This window comes from Centroberyx gerrardi, chromosome 9 (genome assembly GCF_048128805.1).
Source record: "Centroberyx gerrardi isolate f3 chromosome 9, fCenGer3.hap1.cur.20231027, whole genome shotgun sequence".
NCBI classification, from domain to species: domain Eukaryota; kingdom Metazoa; phylum Chordata; class Actinopteri; order Beryciformes; family Berycidae; genus Centroberyx; species Centroberyx gerrardi.
The window spans coordinates 4,190,352-4,211,242 of NC_136005.1; the positions used below are offsets into that span (position 1 = coordinate 4,190,352).

The 20,891-nt window shown below is 44.4% G+C and overlaps 1 protein-coding gene across 1 annotated transcript in view; it reads left to right on the forward strand.

Moving 5' to 3' along the window:
- ptprsa (protein tyrosine phosphatase receptor type Sa) overlaps nucleotides 1–20,891 on the forward strand; it is a 296,738-nt gene that overhangs the window by 191,898 nt on the left and 83,949 nt on the right. Inside the window, exons 7-11 of the mRNA XM_078285725.1 lie at nucleotides 5,714–5,824; nucleotides 16,442–16,711; nucleotides 17,113–17,694; nucleotides 18,037–18,173; nucleotides 18,339–18,483. Coding sequence (XP_078141851.1) covers nucleotides 5,714–5,824; nucleotides 16,442–16,711; nucleotides 17,113–17,694; nucleotides 18,037–18,173; nucleotides 18,339–18,483 — 1,245 coding nt within the window. The remainder of the gene's footprint in view (nucleotides 1–5,713; nucleotides 5,825–16,441; nucleotides 16,712–17,112; nucleotides 17,695–18,036; nucleotides 18,174–18,338; nucleotides 18,484–20,891) is intronic.

Here is a 20,891-nt window from a genome sequence, read left to right on the forward strand (position 1 = left end):
TTTTCTCCTCTGACCTAGAAAAGCACAAGTTATTGGTCAGCAGGGGGCGGGAGTCGCTGTGATTTACTGCTGGTCAGGCTGGAATAAGTGGTTTGAGAGACTGTCCTGTAACCGAAAGGTCGCAGGTTCAATCCCCACAGCGGCTCATGTGTGTCTCTCAACATCCACCTGTCCTGTGGAAGTGTCCTTGAGCAAGACACTGAACCGGTGCTTGCTCAAACCTTGGACTAGATTGTAAACTAAACACTTAAAATGGAATGAAGAAACTTTTCAGACGAAGAGAACGAGATTCATTTTATGCTCTATTGTCCGGCTGTTGATCTTAGAAATATGTTGTATAGCAAAATTACTTTCTTTCTTCTTTATGAACTTCTTTTGGCTAGATGATTATGAAAAACTTAGCTGAATCTTCTTTTTTTATTATGTTCTACACCCATGTAACTAATTGGTGGTGTCATGTAAGTCCATGTGGGCTGGGCACCTTGTGGTGTATGACACTTAAATAAACTAATCAATCAATCGTATCTGAGAGGATGTTCTTTTCATTGATTATGGGTCCTTCAGTACTGCCGTACCTGGAAACAGCACCTTTGTACCCACAGTACAGAACATCCCTCTTAGTGTTATTTCTGTATTTAACAGTACAGAACATCCCTCTTGGTGTTATTTCTGTATTAAACAATAAATAGTTTCAGCAAAGGATTCTAACTAGTCAAAGACGCATTCACACCATGCTGATCAGCTATAAAACAGAGCCAGTAAAGTTATTATTCTCCATGCCAGCTCTCATGCCAGCTCACTAGCAAGGAGCGAGTTACAAGTTAGTAAACTGTCATGAACCCCGGTTGCATTCACGCGGCGAGCATGTCTGTTTTTTGCGTTTCTTTCTAATGAAATCAAATAAAACAAAGTCTGGCCTTTGGGGGTAGTTGTAATTGTTGTTGTGTTTGCGATAAGACTTCCCAGCTGGAGAGAGGGGAGACGTGCCACCGGTCCCACAGAGGACTAACTTCATAAGCGCAGTGCGGCCGTTTCGCGGGTGACGCCGTAAATTGCGGTTTGTCACAAGGCAAGTCTTTATCGGTAAAGCCCATTGTGCGAACAGACTCGGCGCGTGTTTTGTCAGTGTGCTTGTGAAAGATAATTTCCAGCGTTTATTTATTTTTTTTCCCCTTGTCTTTCTTCTTTTTTTTTTTTTGATAAAAGAAAGAAAAAAAAAAAAGCGCCAATGGCCACTCACGCTCCGGCGAGCCACGGGCTGCCAGGCTACACAGAGCGCAATTATGCAAAACACATGGAAAGTAGTCATTTTTAAAAAAGACAAAAGAATATGGGGAGGAAGGAGAGCGATGCCGGTGGGGGAGGGTTTTGAAAGGGTGGAGTGTGACAGGAGTGTGTGTGTGTGTGTGTGTGTGTGTGCGCTGCTAGAGATAGCACATCAAAGCCAATTTGTTTGGATTCCAGTATGTTAAAAGCCCTTAAAGGCCTTGTTGTCTTTAAATGCTGTTACTATTAAGCTTTAAATTGACTGCCTGTCACAAAAAAAAAAAAAAAAAAAGAAAACGACCAGAATTATCTTCCTGTTTGATGGCGGCGGGGAGGAGAAACAGCTTACATTAACACAGCGAATTCATTTAAAATGGCTTCTGATAGAAATCCCACCCATTGTTCTCAAAACAGTGCGATCGCGTCCTGCGACATCAAAAAAGAGGGCGAGACTGGAAGAAAACACATGAGATGGAGAGAGAGAGAGAGAGAGGGAGAGAGAGAGAGAGAGAGGCAAAATGGACAGAGTGGATATGAAACTTGTATGGAAAACACACACAACACATTCAAGAGCAGCGGGATGTTTGCATCCCTCCTGTCTGACGATGGAGGCTGACAGAGAGAGGAGGGCAGAGCAACTTGAAATAGAATAAAGTAGTGGTTTCTCTCTTGTGCTGTCTCTCTCTCTCTCTCTCTCTCTCTCTCTCTCTCTCTCTCTCTCTCATCTCTCATCTCTCTCCTCTCTCTCTCTCTCTCTCTCTCTCTCTCTCTCTCTCTCTCTCAATTCAATTCAAGGTGCTTTATTGGCATGCAATACAAAAGTACATATTGCCAAAGCAAAGTCAACAAATTCAAATAACAGTAATCAAACTTAAAGTATACAATTGATATGTCAACAAATATACAACAATTAATTAACAGTCGATCAATTTCTATAAATATTTGACAGTGTCAGTGTGTCTCCTGTCTGAGACAGTGACAGGCTCTCTCTCTCTCTCTCTCTCTCTCTCTCTCTCCTCCCCTTTTCTCTCTCTTGGTGTCTCTATCTTTCTCTCATCATTTTTTCTCTCCGTCTGTTCTCTCCCATCTTGCTTCCTCTGTTTCTCCCTTCCTATCTCTCCCTCTTGCTCTTTCTCCCTTTTCTTTCTCCCTCCTTCACTCCCCCCCCTCTCTTTCTCTCTCCCCCTCCACCTCTCTCAGTGTCTCTCTATCTCTCCATCTCATCTGTTCATCTATTCTCTCCCATCTTGCTTCCTCTGTTTCTCCCTTCCTATCTCTCCCTCTTGCTCTTTCTCCCTTTTCTTTCTCCCTCCTTCACTCCCCCTCTCTCTTTCTCCCGCCCTCTCCACCTCACTCAGTGTCTCTCTATCTCTCCATCTCATCTGTTCATCTATTCTCTCCCATCTTGCATCCTCGGTTTCTCCCTTCCTATCTCTTCCTACCTCTTGCCTCTTTCTCCCCTTCCCCTCCTTCTCTCTTTGTCTTTCTTTCTCCCTCCTTCACTTTCCCCCTCTCTCTCTCTCTCTCTCTCTGTCTATCTTCCCCAGCTGAAGGAGCTTCTATGTGTTCTTCACAGCTCCACTTTGAAATAATGGCTGGAAATATGTAATGAAGCCAGCAGGGACTCCGCCTAGCGAGCAGCCTCCACCAAAGATGGCGAGCGCAGATGAAGCTCCCTCTCTCCCCTCAAACACTCCTCCATCTCTCTCTCCTTCTCGCTCCCTCTCTTCCGACAGGAAGCATAATCCACGGGATCCTCTGGTGGTTTTTAATTGGCTCTTAATTAATTTTGTTTGGCTTGGTTATTTGTCACTCGGATGAGAGGGCTGTTTGCATGTCGTCGTCACCTTCAGACGACATTGGTTGAATATTAGGGTTAGATAGAGACTAGATAGAGATGGGACGGTCTGTTTATCTCACGATACGATTTGAACGTGGGGTTCACGACTCCATACAACCACGACACGATGTAATATAGAAACGTTTAGTGACAACAAAGTCTGACTATGCAGAATTATATTTATTTCTGAGCCACAAATCCTTCTAGCGATGGTATTGGCTTGCTAGAATGTAAATAACAATTTAAAAATGTCATTGGAGAGCTTGTGAAATTGTGATGGTCAAGCCGTCTCATTTGTGATTACTACAGCAGAATAAAATGTAGCTAATATCACAATTAATTATTTTGCCCCACGATACGTATTTATGTATTGCGATATATTGAGTTTCGATATATCGTCCCATCCCCAGCAGGAAGATATTTGACTAGTGGTCGTCCTGTTCGGCTCATGGTGGTAGAGGAATTTGTCTTGGTTGGTGCAGGGACACATGGAACAAAAAGATCTTATATATCGATTTAACTGTTTGATAACTGTCAACCGAAAAAAGAGGCTTCGCCCGGCCCTCAGCCCGTCAGCCATGCAGCGTATTCACTGTCGTGATTTATGGGACATTGAAAAAAATCCCACCTAACTTCAATCGGCCAAGGATTTGAGAATTCAGCACAGGGAGCGAGGCTGACGAGCCGCTGGCAGATCTTTCTGGAACGGTCCGCCTGGAGTCGAACTTCACACGGTCCTTACGCTGCGGTCTCCCTGGCGTCGAGGCGAGGAGGCTTCTGAGCGCGCTCCAACCCACCTGCCACCGGGCTGGCGCGCGCTGTTCCAAGCGCACATCAAACAGATCCAAATCAGATGCCTGTGTAAACGCAGGGGGAAGCCTCCGCCACCTGCACTCCGCAGGTAGACGTTTTCATTTGGCGCAGGAGCTGTGTGCCAGGTACGGCTCCCTATCGGGCAGCAGGATTATCTGAGCTGTAGAGGGAAACAAAGAGGAGGGAGAAATGGATAGGATTTTAGATCGGTCTGTTTTCTTACAATGGATATCCTTGTACGGAATCGGAGGTGTGAAATACTCAAAGAGTATTAAGCCGTGGCCAAGGTGGAAGCGTGACTAATCTTCATAATTACCGGGATCGACGGCCTCATTTGTGGCACCGCGGAAAAGCGTTATTAGACCAATGTTCCAGAATGGTAGCCTTGTACAACGATGTAGTTCATTCCGCTCGCTGACGTGATGGAGGAGGGTACGCTATACTGCAAAGGAGCCGGGCAGCGCCTGGCGTATTGATGCTTTCTGGCTAAACGCTAACGAGCGCCGGTGCTCTGTTTGTCAGGGAGGCCGGGCCGGCAATCTGTCTGCCGAGCCAGCCAGAAGCCCTAATGATATCATCAGGAAGCGCCGTCAACAGGCTCTAACGAGGAATGATCTGACGGCCGTTGTTTCACCCCCCCCCCCCCCCGCCCCCTCCTACCCCCGCCCCCTCCTCCACTGTTGCTGCCAAAGCATTTAGGTTGAATTTATTTGCACATACAAGTGATAAAAACTGAAAAGAGAAGAAATACAGTCTGTGCAGATGAGACAAATAAGCCCTAAGGGGCTTATAAAAATGTCTCGCCCCAAAAGAAATGAGACAAAAAATCATGATAACAGATAGAGATGTAAGTGAATTGGGCGCAGAAGGAGCAAAATTACATCAAATCTCAACACAGGAGGAGAATGGTACAAAAACAAGACACATGAATAGCAAATAAGGGAAATAAAATGAATTTAATAAAATCCCTGATGCGGGCAAGGGAGATCTGATCTGGAATGAGACAATCAAAATAGCAGCCAGCACATTAGTACATATGGATATGGTTTTATTTTTCTCCCTAATGTTTACAAGATGAACAAGATGTTTCACTTCTCTGATGAGTAGTTATAGCACAGTTAGCAATTCTTTAAGCTGTGGGACTGCAGAGGGGCCGGACTGCTGCGCTAAGCAGCATGCCGGCGTTGTTCATTTGGACATGAACGGATCAACCATATGTCTGGAAATTTTCCCATGACCCCTCTTCTCCCCAACACACACACACACACACACACACACACTCTCCCTCGGTGGGTACTAGGCAAAGGACGATCTGTCAATCTGCAGGATCATCTCAACACCCTGCTCCACTACCTTTCATCCCATTCACATCATTACTTCACATCGCTGTTTTATTAGAGATCCAGTGTCTTCCACTAGTTACGCACACCCGCATAGCTACAAATTTAGTTTGACTGATTCAGTCCACGCTGTTATTTATTTAATTCCTGCTCTTTTTATCTGCGGATGGCTGAGGCTGGAGAGGAACCCGGCTTGTCATGGCGATACACATTAGCATTGCAGAGAGAAACGGTTTTCGACGAAACGGTCCTGAGAAATTCATGAAGATACCCTCCATTAAGGAGAAGATTGTCTGAATCCTTCCCGCACTGTCGCTGACAGATCGACTAATCATTTTTCTCCCTGCCTTCTTCCTCTCTCTCTCTCTCTCTCTCTCTCTCTCTCTCTGTCTCTCTCTGTCTCTCTCTCTCTCCCCCTCCCCTCTTGTCTTTGTTGGATGTTGTCATTTCCCAGGTGCCCTGCAGATCGAGAACAGCGAGGAGACGGACCAGGGGAAGTACGAGTGCGTGGCGTCTAATGTGGAAGGCGTGCGCTACTCGTCCCCCGCTAATCTTTATGTGCGAGGTAGGGAGCAACCCGGTCCCGGAGCCAGGCCAAAAAATAAAAACATCCACCTAACATCCATTCTGACTAAAATGTCTGCTCAGTGCAGCTCAGCTTTAAGTGGCATTAGTGTCGAGCTTAACAAATGATAATTGCTTGCATTCTAGCCCAAATGTATTTAAAGAAAATGTATTTTGCAAAATAGAAGTACCCAAGTAATATAAATCTTGTAGCATTGATAGTATTGCCTGCCCGTAAATGTAATTTCATATGCACTGAAACTTCCAAGTGTAAAACTATAATTGACCGACTAACGCTCTTCTCTGTTATGATGTTATGCTCCATTTTGTGTCTTTTAATGCCCTCCCCTACTCACTCGGAAGGAAATGTGTAGCTCAACAAGCCGTATGTCTTTACTTTATCGGTTGTAAGACGCCTTTTAAATGTGTGATCGATAAGATGTTCACTCCCCCCCCCCCCCCCCCCCCCCCCCCCCCCGTCAAAGTTATGGAACCCAAAAAGAGTCGGCAAGGACTTCTTTTTGATTAGTGTTTTTTCAGGTACAGGAGCACGACGGTAAGTCTTGATTTTGATCGAGTGGCGAGGTTTTAGTGCCCACCAATCAAAATCTCAACCCCTCAGCCTTCTCCAGACTTTTTTTTGGGGGGGGGGAAATAAAGGTTTTAATTGTGGTGAATTTATAGGAAAGGATTGTTAACACAGTCGATTGCTCTTTATTGCATAACAAAATTCTCTATCGCATAGAATATAAATAGTACACTTACTCTGCTTTTTGTTCATACTGTTCTGGAGCATAAATCCATAGTATTCCCCCGCCACTGCTTTGGGGTAATATCTTTAAAGCCTTTTACAGTCAGTAGTAATTTTGGCTGGCATGTTCCAGCAAAGTGAAGATATGAAAAACAATCAGTCGCGGGGAAACGTTGAGTTTCATAGGAAACAGGCAATGAAGACAAAAGCCTACTCTCTTGCACTAATGCTAAATGACAATGAATCCCTGGCGAGGGAGCTTTAATAAATTGAGGCAGATGCATTTTCGACATGTATTATTTATATTGTGCATATTAAAAAAGGATGCCTCAGTATCTACTCAGTTTGTTCCCTCTGCTGTGTACCAAATAACTTTGTTCCCAATAAATAATTCACCGCTCTGACATTATAAAATGGGTCAGGGAGCTGCTTTTTCATTATTATTGCTATTATCATACCCTGTGAAGTATAGCTGCATAGAGAAGAAAAACTTGACTGTGAGGGACAGAAGGGGGGAAAAAAATGGTCCATGAGATTAGCGCCTCCTCTTGCTGGCATTCATCTTGGGGGGCTCACTCCGCCTCTGCTGTGACGCTGTGGCACTTAATGTCAAGTAGCTATCCACCTTGCTCATGCACAGCGTGGAAGAAATTAAGAGGCCCACTGCAAATTACAGTCGAGCGCTCCACAGAAGCGATTAAGTAACAATAATGGGAACACTTTGTCGACACAGCACTGGGATATTAGTCATTTTCTTGGTCAAAAACACACAGCTGTGCCCTCAGATCATTTCCAACAATTCATGCAATCTCCATGAACATTGGCTCCATCAGCTTCCTTTAAAAAGAGTCCAGAAGGGTCACAATTACTCAGGTAGTTCCACATTATGTAGTATCCAGTAACACACTTGTTATGCCTTGATGGTGTCAACCTTTGTCTGTTTTCAGTTAACTTTGTCAATCGATTCTGATATTTGATGTTGACTATGTTTTGTTCACAAAGCAAATTGCACTCGAGATTAGCAGCTGTGGTACGGATCAATTTTCAGGAAACAAAAAAAAATCTAAAATCTTGCGCGCTGCATATTCTACCGGTGCAAATTGAGACTATATCCAAACTGAAAAAGTCATGATAGTGTCGCAGATTGGCTTCTAACGGCTTCTCACTGTCTTGAACTGCAGCTGCTAATTTCAGCCCAAACTGTGTCTTTTTTCTTTTCTATCTCTCATTAGTTTTCCTTTATTTTCTCTTTATTTGGTTTCCTTCTCTAACAAAAGCAAATACGGCCACCACGGGAGCCTCTCCTGGTGGCTATAAGGAGCTTGTGAAATTTTGAATTATGATTATGGTACGCTTGATTTGACTCCAGTGGCGGCCCACTATTTTTTTCTTACCAGGCGACAGCGCGGCCACTGGGGTGAATCTGATTGTTTTGGGTCAAAGCTTATTTAAGGGGGGGCAGGCAAGTGTACTTTAAAGACGGGTGTCACTGATAGCAGGGACAAGGGAACAGGAGGAAAAAAGGATTAAAGAAAAGGGAAATGTAGCTGCAGCTAAACACCTTGAGGTGGCTTTTTTTACTCTCTCTGTGTTTCCCCTATTTTTCTCTTCTCCTCATGTCATTGTGTTCTGCATCAACCCCTTTACATCCCTCAGAGCTTCGAGAAGGTTGGTGTGTTTTTTCTTTTTTACTTTTTTTAACCCACATTTGAAAAAAAAAATCAACATGTTGAAAAATTTTAGCTGTATTTACCTATTACAAAGCTCGATTCATTACTAATTTGAAGAAATCCTAAACAATTAATCCAAACTGCTAAATGATTATGAAAGAAATTTTTTTTCTTTTAATTCCAAAGAAGAAATGATGAAAGCAAACCCGATTAGCTCGGGTTTTGTTACTTTACTTTTATGTTTGCATTGTGGGGCCTTTTCTCGTTTTGCATCCTTTGGTATTGCTTCTGCACTGAAAGGCTTTCTTGCACGTGTTGTCATGGAAACCCAGCACGTGGAAATAACAGGACCTGTTGCATGATGGGAGAATGTAACTGCGCTTGCATGCCTGTACAGAATCTCTTTGGCCGTGTTGGTCTTTTTCTTTCTGCATTCCCTGTGTTTTGTTGAATTGTTTCCTTCTCTTTCCTTGGTTTCTCTACAAGTGTTTTCCCTGATACAACCCTTTTTTTGGCTTCCCTTTATTTACTTTGTCTTTTTGTGTTGTGATTATGGTGTTGTGTTCGTGTGTTTGTGTGTTCTTCTTTTCCGTTCGGTTCTGTTCCTGAACTTACTTTTCCGTTGAAGACGTTTGTCTTTTTGTGGTTCATTTGTTCGTGGGATTTGTTTTTCTTTCTCAATGATGCTGCTCTGCTTCTTGAGCCACGGAGTGCGAATGCAAATGCTAAATGAAATAATAAGTGTGTGTACAGCCAGTGTTCCTGTCATCTTGTTTATAGCGATCCATTACCAAAAAAATTAGACCCGATTGGGCCTGATTGGGTTCTGTGGTGATTTCACCCGGCCATTAAGGGATGCCATTTACAGTGCCGTGTGGATCAATAACAATATAATGACTTTGACATCACATTCGCCGTCGCTTAGCGGGTGCACAAAGATGGCTTTTATTTTCAAATGGCGGCAGCTAGATGTGATTGGTTTTGTTGACTGACTGCTGTTTGTGTTCCCCTGCAGTCAGGAGACTCAATCAAATTCTGATTTATTATTCATATATCCCCCCCCTCCCCCCATGCACACACATACATGCACCTCTTTTCAGTGTTGCATGTTGGAATTGATTTTCAGATTGACGCGAGCCAAGTAATGAAGATTCTCAAATTGGACTACAACAAAATACACGGCGGCTCGCTTTTTGAAGCGTTCCTGCTGTAGCCCTGCAGCGGCGAGGAGCAGAGGGTGCCAAATTAATTGCGGATCGATACGAGCACCGTTCATTGATTTACATTGTAATTGGGTTTCTACCAACTTCCCATCATCTCTCGAGATGTTCCACCTAAATGTTACCATCGGCATGTGCGCTGGGTTTTCCCAGGCATATATTAAACCGAATCAGAGCCGTATCTGTATTAAATCTTATGTCACCTGCTGCAGTAAACTTGCCTGTAAATTTTACGGCTCCACTGCTCTTATGAATACATTACATAGATTTTTTGGGGAAGGAGCCGAGCGTTGGGCGAGGGGAATTACATCGGGCTCAACAAGTCTGTTAGATCAGGCATATCACTCATTCAGGCAGAAGGGATAACACACTTCAGCCCCTATCTGTCTCCTCTGAGAGCGGGGTGATATTTGTGTGTGTGTCAGTGTGCGCTGATCTCCTGAGGATTAGACCTCGGTAAGAGCTTCTCTCTAAAGTATCTGCAAAAGCCATGTTCAGAATAACTACTGCCCCAACAGCAAACAAAATAGCACTTTATATATTCTTTTTTAACCATTCTTCATCCGTGGAAGGCTGACTGAGCATGTATGCTCTTTCTCAGCGACACCCTGCTTCACATCCGCACACGGGAGCTGCCCACAGTCTGCTGCTGCTGTCCACCGAGCAGCTCCACTGAAACGTGTTGCTCAAGGGCAACCTGGCGGTAGATTTTACCAGCCAGCTAGTGGATTTTTTCTTTTTTGTTCCTTGTCAATCTGAGTGACAGCTGTGCCTTCTTGCTTGTCAAGGGTTTCTATCAGCCGCACTAAAGCCCAGAATATGAGCAGGACAAAATTTCCATCAAAATATCATTTTCAACATTAGCCGGTGTTTCCTTGGAGGAGATGCTTGACATAGCAGATCAATCTTTTTCTGGCTCCATTCTCCTTAAACCAAGCAAAGCCTCTCCATTACACCAGCCGTCTCGCTTGTCCTTAAGACAGGTCATTAGACAAATGTATATAATTATCCGTTTTTGTCTAGCTCTCATCCCAGACACAAATGAGGGGTTTTTCAGTTCCAGCACCTTGCACGAATTGGCAATTAAGAGACGCTGTATTCGCAATTGTAGCAGCAGAGTCTGTGAGTACCGCCAGTCGATATTCTCTCATCGTTGCCCTCCACACAACAGCGTCCTCAAACTATGGCACAATCCCACTGAAAGAAATTGGACAGAGAACCCTGGAAACCTAACAGATTCAGACCTACGTTCAGCCCTGACATCCAATTCTTAATCCTAAGTGTTAGGCCTATCAGCGATACAGAAAGACTGCGCTGTGACGACCGCATGTGCATGCTTGCCCTCCTACAATGATGCCTGCCTGGTTTTGAATGTGCTTGCATGTCCTGCTATGCATTTGTGTGTAACGTTGGGAAAGAAAGCTAGATTACACCTTATGTTCTCACTGGCCAAAGCAAAATCCTGCCATCTCTATTAGATGTTTGTCTCAAGGAGTCCTGAAGTTGATAGCCACCCCTCACAAAATCACATTGGTATCAGGAGTGCATTTATATTTCATACAAAACAAGAGTTTCTTCCCCTCCTAATCTGATGCAAATATATTAATACACTGCCTTTCCCAATCCGACTGATTATATTCACTGATAGGATCTCCACGGTGAGGGGACATACTTGCAGTATCATTTGGCTGCTTGTCTTCCACCTGTAAGACTCTGAAATCCCCTCAATCTACTGTTTGCTATTATTAGATACCCCTGCCATGATTCCTGTCAGTTTCCTTTAGGTAATAATTTCCATTTTGATGAGCCACCCATAGCGACTATTTAGCATTGGCGCAGCCAAGGTGCGTTAATACGGGCCGACCCCTGCGGTTTATATGTAAATGCTGTAGGCCTCACCCAGCAAGTGTGACTAAAGGATCTCCATACTGCGCCTGTGTCCTCAGGCAGCAAGAGGGTGTAATCTCAGCTTCAAGGTGACACTAAAGGCTGCACATTATTTTGGCTTCCCCCTTCATTTTGGGGCAGCACAGACTGCCTCACCAAAATGGCCGATAATGTCCGCCTTCTGACCTCTGTTTTTTGGCACAAATCCCTCCACAACACCACCCACTATTAGAGTTAGTGCAGTACTCTGGCGTTCTCTCTCGACTGCTTTTCACCTCGTCCACTGTAAGGCTTCTTGAGTTGTCTTTCTCTCCACATTGGGGCTTGAAACAAGATTATACGTTGTTAGTAGTCCAAACGAAAGGTCTATGTTTTTTTTCTCTCGATTCCAAATGGGCCGGCTGGGCTCCTGGTCTCTGTGAATGAGGAGCGTGTCCATGCAATTGGGATTCTTTTTTCTTTTCTTTTGTTTCGCTGGCTTTTACATTTCTAAAGGGTAGAGTAGCAGAAGGTGCCTCACACATACACCATATCACGCGTCAGCTTCTGAGAGCTTATGATGGAGCTATGCACTCCACTCGAACCTTCACTCATTTCATACAGATCTACATCTAGCTAACAGTAGTGCGGTGACTCGTTTGCATGTCATACCGACGTTGAGACAGTGTGCGTTGTTCCCAAACTTGTCGGCAGACTTATAAGCTTTCTCAACTCCTCTCCCAAGATGTACAATGTGCTGCAGTACATCGACTGACCATGAGCTCCTGATCTTCTGCTCTAACCGAAGACCAAATTTATTTGTATATCAAGACAAACGGTGCATGCTGTTGACAGACAGACTTTCCCCCAGCTTTCCATTGTCCTTCGGTTTTGCAGACCGACCATTCGTAGTAGAGCGCCCCAATGCCATGAAGCCTTTAAGCAGGGCAGTAAACTCACTTTTTTGTCCAGTGACTGGTACATTTCAAAAATCACCAGCCACTCTCACTGCTTTACCATTCCACCAGAGTTATAGAACAGAGTAGGACCTCCAAAATCATGCCAAAGAATAGACAATCCTACCAGCCACAGCCAAACTTTACCAACATTTGGCAGGTGGCCGGCGTTAGTTTCCCACGCTGTCCCGCAAGTGTAGATGACCAAAGGTGAAAGGAGACATCTTCCTGTGTGAAACCTCATTCACTCAGCCACTACAGCTCCCGGTCCATTGGCTGACCTGAGCCCCAGGGAGAGAAGAGCACCGTCAGACACACCTCCACTGAACGTTTCCCCTAAAAAAAAAAAAAAAGACCCGATTTGCCCTATTCAGTGTTTCACCATTCATTTGGATTGGAGACAAAAAATCAAGTAGAGACAAACGACAGCTGAAAAACATCTAATAGCATTGATGCATACCTCTTTGTTGAACACAGCTGCACTCTGGTACTGTCTATGCTGTTCGGACTTAGTTCTTTTTGTGGATTTGTTCAGTTTGATTTGTTTCCTTTCCTTTGATTTTGTGCGTGTGTCTGGAACAATGCTAGATCTGGGAATGAATGGCATGCTTGGATGGGCTTGGGTGACATTTTGGATTGTATTGGTTCTCTTGTGTCTGCCCAAGTGGATGGGGGCGCACCTGACTGTATATGTCACTCATGCCATAGCCACACCCATGCATGTCCGTGTGAGGAATGGGCTGCCCTTTCACCTTTGTTGTTCAGTTAGGCGTTTTCTGACGACGAACTAGAATGCAGTGATATATTTTCAGCCCCCATATGTTGGGATTTTTGGAGGGACAGTTTTTCAATTTGACATTTTTTTTTTTTAGAAAACCTCCAAATTGGACTTCATCACCACGCGATGACACCTATCATAAAGAGACAAAGCATAATATCTTAACCAAAAGGTCAAGCGTCCTATAGGATAATCCCATTTTTTTTAAAGAGCCCCATTTGTTTGGCGACGATTTTTGTTAGATTGGTAATTTGGCATTTTTTAAGCAATGAATGGTCTTTAAATCTTCTCTTGACCATTTTTCCTGGTAGTTTTTTTGACAGTGCGTGATTCTGTGTTGTACAAAACAACGTTCACTCAAAGGTCAGCGGTGAACCTTTTTGCCCTCACGGTCAGGTCATGTCCCCAAGCTAGTAACATGATTGACATTACCGGTGAATTACAGGACTTTGAGAGGATGCATGTACTGTTAGTGTGAAGAGTAATGCCGTCATCGCCCTACAGTGGCTGCAGAAGGTCACCATCCGTGTTCCACTCAATCAGAACAAGTCTTGTGTGTAAATGTATTATTAATCATTTCACACATAAAGCAGAAAGCAATGTTTTCTATGGCCAACTCAGTTTTAGTGGACGTGAAATGGCTGTTAAAAGCCAATAACAGTAGGGGTGTTTACACCATTTGGATGCCACCCACCGCGCCAGCTTGCTTTTATTTACTGACAAACATAGACCTGAACTGACTGTACATGTCACCGTATGTACACATCAGTGCTCATTCAAACAGGTAAAAATCCCTTCAGAGTGTGTGTAGGTGATATTTGTGCCCGTAGTTTGTTGGAAACAGTCACAGTTGTCCCATGCAACGATCATACGAATCCCATTTGGATCGACACGGTGTATTTTGGAATGCTACCTATCCTCGATGCCCCCCTCAGTCTTCTCCCCCCCCCCCCCCCACCCCTACCCCCAGACTTCCCAGGTCACATTTGCATTGAGGTGCGATGTTTGAGGCGGGGAGGGGGGGTGGGGGGTGTAGTTGACTCTTGATTTTAAGCCCCAGTGTGTGAGACCTCCAAACCCACTTTGAGCCATGGTCTTCCTTTCGTTTTGGTCCAGAATCACAGTCTCCTTATTCTATCCCCCACTTCCACCCTCCTCCTCCTTCCCTTTCCCTGACAACCCCACTCCCTCCCCTCCCCCCCTCCCCCCTCCCCTTTGCGTACAGTACAGTATGTCCGCGTGCCCATCCGTCACTGTCTGTCTGCCCGTCTACCTGTCTGTCTGTCTTATTGTCTGCTGTCTTGCTGCTTGAGTCTGTTTTGTTCTGCCTCGTGTCTCGTCTCTCGTCCCTGTCTTTCCTGTCTTGTCTATCTGTCTGTCTCTAAGTCAGCTCTTCCATTTAGTTCATCATTTTTTACTTCTACCTCTGCCCTCCTCTCCTTCTCTCTCTCTTGACCTTCTTTGCATCCCAACAAACATTTTGACCCTTGAATAGATGTTGATGTGATGGCCTCCACCAACATTGAAAACCTGTGTTAATATAGTGACAGATACTGTAACGTCCATAGCATTGTTTTGTGAAATCGGGATGTAAATATCTTTCCGATATCAGTTCAAAATAGTTTCCAAAGCTGTTTTAATATGAATTATTACCGTACCATAAATGAATACTGTGAAAATAATCCTCCCACGTCGCCGTCCATCAAATGCTTGCTGGGATGCCTCCCATAAACACACAGTGTTTTTGCTAACTCATGCTCTTTCACACCCTCTAACACTTGCATACTGTACACGCGCACACCCACGCCCATACCAACGCAAAAATATATATATCTATATACATACACACAGACGCAAATACACACTACCCTTTACATCCTTCCTCTGCGTCTCAGTCCCATTATCAACCTCCTTCCACTCAAATTTCAACTCCTATCCATGAGTTTGAGGATCCTTCCTGTCTCCTTCTCTTGGCTGTCATTCTCCCTTTGTCCATCTCTCTCTCTCTTTCTCTCTCTCTGCCTGTCTCTCTCTCTCTCCATCTATCTATCAATCTATCTCTCTCTATTTATCTATCTATCTATCTATCTCTCTCTCTGTCTCTGTCTTTCTATTCCCTGTTGGTCCAATTCTGTTTCTTGACTCCTACTCTCTGTGATAGTTGACTCTCTAGCTACAACTACTACAGTTCTTTCTCTATGTACTTCTCCTAGACACACACCTTGTTCCTCTATACTTATTTTGTGTTAACCGGGACTGCGATGTGACAATGTGCCACCACCACATTTTGTCACATTGGCTGGAGAAAAAAAAAAAAAGCTTACACAGCATTGAAGTGGGTTACCCCCCCTTACCCTCCTCCAAACCTTCCCCTCTCTTTCTCTCTCTTTCTCTTTCTCTATCACTCTTTCCTCCTCTGTTCCCTTTCTCTCTATCCTTTCCTCAGGTGCTCTATCCTCTATCTTGTATTTTCTCCTTTCCTCTCCAATCGTCTTTTGTCTGGGCATGCTAGCGACCCTTCAGTTATATTCCTCTATGCATTTTATCTCAATTTTTATATCTGGTTTTGTTATCATTTACTCCTAATTTACCTCGGTCTATTTATGCATGCTGTCTGTGAAACTGATAGCTGCATCTATCAATGGAACCGTGTCAGATCTTAAAAAGGCTTTGTCCAGTGGATCTACCCTAAACCACAAAAATCTGATTAAAGTTTCTCATCTTTAATGATATCTAGGCAGTAGAGACAGGTGCTAAGTGCTGCAAACCTACGCTAGAATGCGTTCAGAGACACTGTAGAGATGGTCAATAGCCCAGTAACCCTATACTTCCTGTGCCGTGGGAGAAGCCTATCATGGCCGACTTCCTGTTTGGCGTGAGTGCCTGAGACAACAGGAAGTTCCAGGTTGCCTTGTTGGCCTTATGTGATAGCATTATCACATGGCCTTTATCACACACCCTCATACTTGGTGTTCAGGTTATGCCGTAGTTGGATATATTCAGCAGTTCAGTTCCAAAGATGAGAAACTCATAATAGATTTTTGTGTCTTTAATTGTGCTGTGATGGGTCAAATATTGGTCAATGGAACCTTGTTGCTATGAATCGTTGCTTTAATGTCAATCTATATTGTTGTTGAAGCAGTTCTGTTAGTTTAGTTCCTTCTCATTATTTGTATATTTTTACGTTCTGAAAAGTCTAGTTCCTTTATTTTGCGTTTTGAGTTCACATTTACCATGTTGAACCTTTTTGTAGTTGTTAAGTATTTCCTTCAGAAGGGTCCATTTTCATCGGCCTCTTGTTACCTCTCTTTTTCTCTTTTGTTTGACTCCCTTGCCCCCTTTTCTCGTCCTCTCCCCTTCCTCATGCCTTCTCCCAGTCCGGCGGGTGCCCCCTCGCTTCTCCATTCCGCCAACGAGTCAGGAGATCATGCCCGGAGGCAGTGTGAACATAACCTGCGTGGCAGTAGGGTCGCCCATGCCTTACGTCAAGTGGATGCTCAACTCGGAAGACTTGACACCGGAGGATGAGATGCCGGTGGGCAGGAACGTTCTCGAACTCAGCAGCGTCCGCGAGTCGGCCAACTATACCTGTGTCGCCATGAGCAGCCTTGGCATCATTGAAGCTGTGGCACAGATCACGGTCAAATGTAAGATCTAATTGCTGTTTATGACAGTGTTCATACATATTCATGTTCATACATTTACATGTCTTCAGTATACACAATTAAATCCAATTTCTCTTTCCCTTGCCAAAATGCAGATTGTTACACCTCTCATTTCCATTTTGACAAGTATGTTGCTATCCAAACTGCATCGGGTTAGGTTGGTTGTTTTGCAACTTTCATGTGTGAATCCACATGAGAATTTATTTCTATTTACATAGCTCCTATATGTGGATTGGCGACTCATTTACACGTTGTTCTCACCGTCACCAAATAGGGTCAACTGAAAAATAGAAACACTTGTTGAAGCAGTTCTAAGTTCGTTCAGCCACTTTCAAGATAAGTGATGACACCTCCCTTTCCCTCCTCTCCTGCCACCATGACAGCTCTCCCCAAACCTCCTGGTACCCCCGTGGTGACTGAGACCACCGCCACTAGCGTCACCATCACCTGGGACTCAGGCAACCCAGACCCAGTGACTTACTATATCATCCAGTACCGGGCCAAGTCCCCAGACAGCAAGTTCGAGACCATGGACGGCATCACCACCACGCGCTACAGCATCGGCGGCCTCTACCCCAATACTGAGTACGAGATCCGCGTCTCGGCCTTCAACACCATCGGGCAGGGTCCCCCCAGTGAGCCGGTAGAGACCCGGACTGGCGAACAAGCCCCCGCCAGCCCTCCGCGGAACATCCAGGCCCGGATAATATCCCAGAACACCATGATGGTGTGTTGGGAGGAGCCTGAGGAGCCCAATGGGCAGATCAAGGGCTACCGGGTTTACTACACCATGGACGACTCCCAGCCCATGAGCCTCTGGCAGATCCACAATGTCCAGGACAGCATCATCACCACCATCCAGAGCCTGGTGGCCTCAGAGACCTACACCATCAAAGTCCTGGCCTTCACCTCTGTGGGCGACGGACCCTTCTCAGAGCCCATCCACGTCAAAGTGCTGCAAGGAGGTAAGGATTCAGAGAGTCCATCTCTTAGAATTGGTTTTGTCAACCTCCGGTGTTGAAACTGTAGGCAATAAAGGACTTTGGACAATAAAGGACAACAATGTGAAGAGGGATACTTGTTACATCTATTGTCAGGGAACTGTGGCGCTGACCCTTGCGCTCTGTATTGGTAGTTGCCTGTAATGTCGGCAATCTAGGAATTTAGGTTTTTCTACTCTTCTGGATAAGAACATCAGCTAAATGCCTAAAGTCTAAACCTAAACTGGGGTTTTATCCTTGAGGAAATTTGATGGCATTCACTACCACATTTGACAATGCTTTCATGTTTTCTGCTGTGTCTTTCAGTGCCCGGTCAGCCAACCAAGTTCCAGGTTGGCGCTGTCTCTGACACCAGCATTCAACTGACCTGGGAACCTGCCTTTGAGAAGGAGGGAATCATCAGCTATGAGCTTCGCTACAAAGAGGGCAGTTTTGGCACACAGGTAAAACCCAATGTTAAAATGTTGATTTTCATGCATTGAGCCAGTTTAATTTGCATCGAGAGGTGTGCGGCAACTCCTTAGGATCCAACGTCCCATTTCCAGTATGAATAGAGAAGCATTTTACACCAGACTTGAGACATCGCCAACCTTTTCCTCCACCAGCAGATAAAGAAAACGTTCCTACCCTCGTCTTCGTATGTCGTGGAGGGTCTCCGTCCAAACACAGACTACTACTTCTCTCTGGCGGCCATCTCTAACAAAGGCATCGGAGCCTTCACCAATGACATGTCCCAGAAGACCTTGCAAGCCAGTATGTAGCCCTTTATTTGCTCTTCTCTCCTGTTTTCTTTGTGGGTGGTGGGTGGGCTAACAGGGATTTCCCCAGTGAAGCAGTTATGTGTCTTTATGCTTTTGTGGACTTTTACTGAACTGAATTATAATGAGGTGATGTGAATTTTCCTTCTGGCTCCAGGCTGTAACCTTGCTTTACTCTGATGTCAACTTCATCATCACCTTTGAACTATGACTGTGTTTTTTAGACATACTCAGGGTTCAAAGCTGATCCAGAAATGCTGAACTATATGACTGACTCTCTTAATTGATGTGTTGCTGAACCCTTACTAAAAACATGTGGTTTAATATTTTTGCACTTGATTGATATTGATTTTGTTTACCAAACACTTCAAGGTGACAACCTATTGTTTTCTACCTCATGGAGAATGACATTTACATGATGAACTATTTGTTTTGTGGAGAGTAGAGGTTGTAGCCCTTTGCAGCTTAAATTCAGTCACCTTTTTTTAGACTATGGAGTTTTATAACCTTTTTACTTTTTGATTTGCTTATTTTCTACCTTGGCTCCGGTGCCAAATATGTATGAGTGTATCCAACATTGTCAAACAAATCAAGTCTATGTGGACTGACAATTTTGGCAGTTTCTTTATTTCCCTTTCACTCCTGTTCATATTTGCTTTTCTTTTGTCAACAGCAAGTGCACTTTCTCCCACGTGACAGAGACACAAAAAATGTCAATTCTCCTCTATGACTGCCAAGGCTTTCTATTAAACTGTATTTACTGTAGATTGGGGATGAGGGATTTGGGGGGCGGGTTTAGTCATCAGAGGACAGACAGAAAAGCCGTCCTATCAGCAGTCACCATACACATAGGCCCAACCCCCTGAATTCATTCCAGCAGATTTGCACGGTACTGATATTTTATTTTACAGATGGCAGGAACACAACTGAATTATTTAAACAAGCCAGCTAAAAATAACAAGAGTGACATCATAGCACACAGTAGTGCAAGCTGGAGAGAAAGCAAGCACGGACAGCTTAACCAATCAAATATCCAATACCAGCTGAGGGACCGCTGAGCTGACAGGGTATCAAATGCAGTCTCCGGACGTCCTTTGGGTTTACACAGCATACAAAGATTAACACTGACTTTGTATTTATGAGTGGATATGAGTTAGCTGTTGTGGATCCTGGTGATAGGGAATACAGAAAACCACGAATTGTGCAAAAAGATAATTGCATATGTGTACATTTATTGTCAAAATGGCTGCCCTCACCGTCAAAATGGCTGTCCTCTGTTAGACGTGAGAGGTTTGAACCAGAGAACTTGAAAGCCATGGCAGTGGGAGGAGACTTCTTTTAACACATTTTCTGTTTCTACTAGTGCAACTTGTTGGCTGTACCCCCCCACCTCATGGGTGCGGGGGCTTTGGGACAACCACTTCACAGTTCTTTTTGTTACTGCTGGGGGGCAGAGCTGCACAGACAGTGCAGAGTCACTGAGGAGAGCGGCAGTTGCATGCAACACTCCCTCCTGCCCACTGGGGGTGCTGTTGAGAACCTACCACTGCACCCTTGATCTTTGATCACTCCAGGCATGAATCTACCTTATATGTCCATCCAAACCCATTTCTGTCTCGGCGTCTCTCGAGTGTGTGTGCGCATCTTCACCTGTGGATGTGTGTTTGTGAGTCCCTTACCTCTGTTTTTGCATTGTTTTTTCTTGAACGGTAAGCTGCAAGCGGATTGGATCGGATACACTCCTCTCTATTTCTATCTTTTCATTGCTCTCTCTCACTCTCTTTCTCTCTTTGTCACTTGTTCCCCTGTGAAATGGAACAAAAGCTCTCCTTGGAATGGCTTGACATCACCTTGCTTACTTTGTGTCCTCCTCCTTTTTTGTTGAGTCTTTTGAAAAAGTTTTCAGTTAGATCTTTTATTTATTTATTAATTGCCATTAGTTTCTGGGTTATCCGAAAGCATATTGCTTTGACATCACTCCAAACAGTAGCTTGCTGCTATTTTCCTCTTTCTGTTGGGTTCCTGCACGAACCCAAGTCCACCAGAGCCACAAGCGGCTACAGTACAGCAAGCAGCGCAGCACTAAGAGATAGCTTTGACACACACTTACCCATTGAACAAATAGTGGCGAGAGTAAGTCTAACCGGAGGCCTTTTTCAAGTCTCTGCTTGAGACGAGGGACTCCTCTTTTCAGCTGCCTCATCCATAGCAACATAGTGGATAGAAAGGGTAATTCCTGGTCATCCTTCACATAACTAAGATGGCCGCTATAGAATTTTGATAATATTGCCTTGGAAATAAGTGTCATTTCATGTTTGGAGAGTGCATCAGACTTACAAAGCTGGACATTACAACACAACAGCCTTTAGGATGTTGAGTGAGATTATACTTCTGCCATGGTAA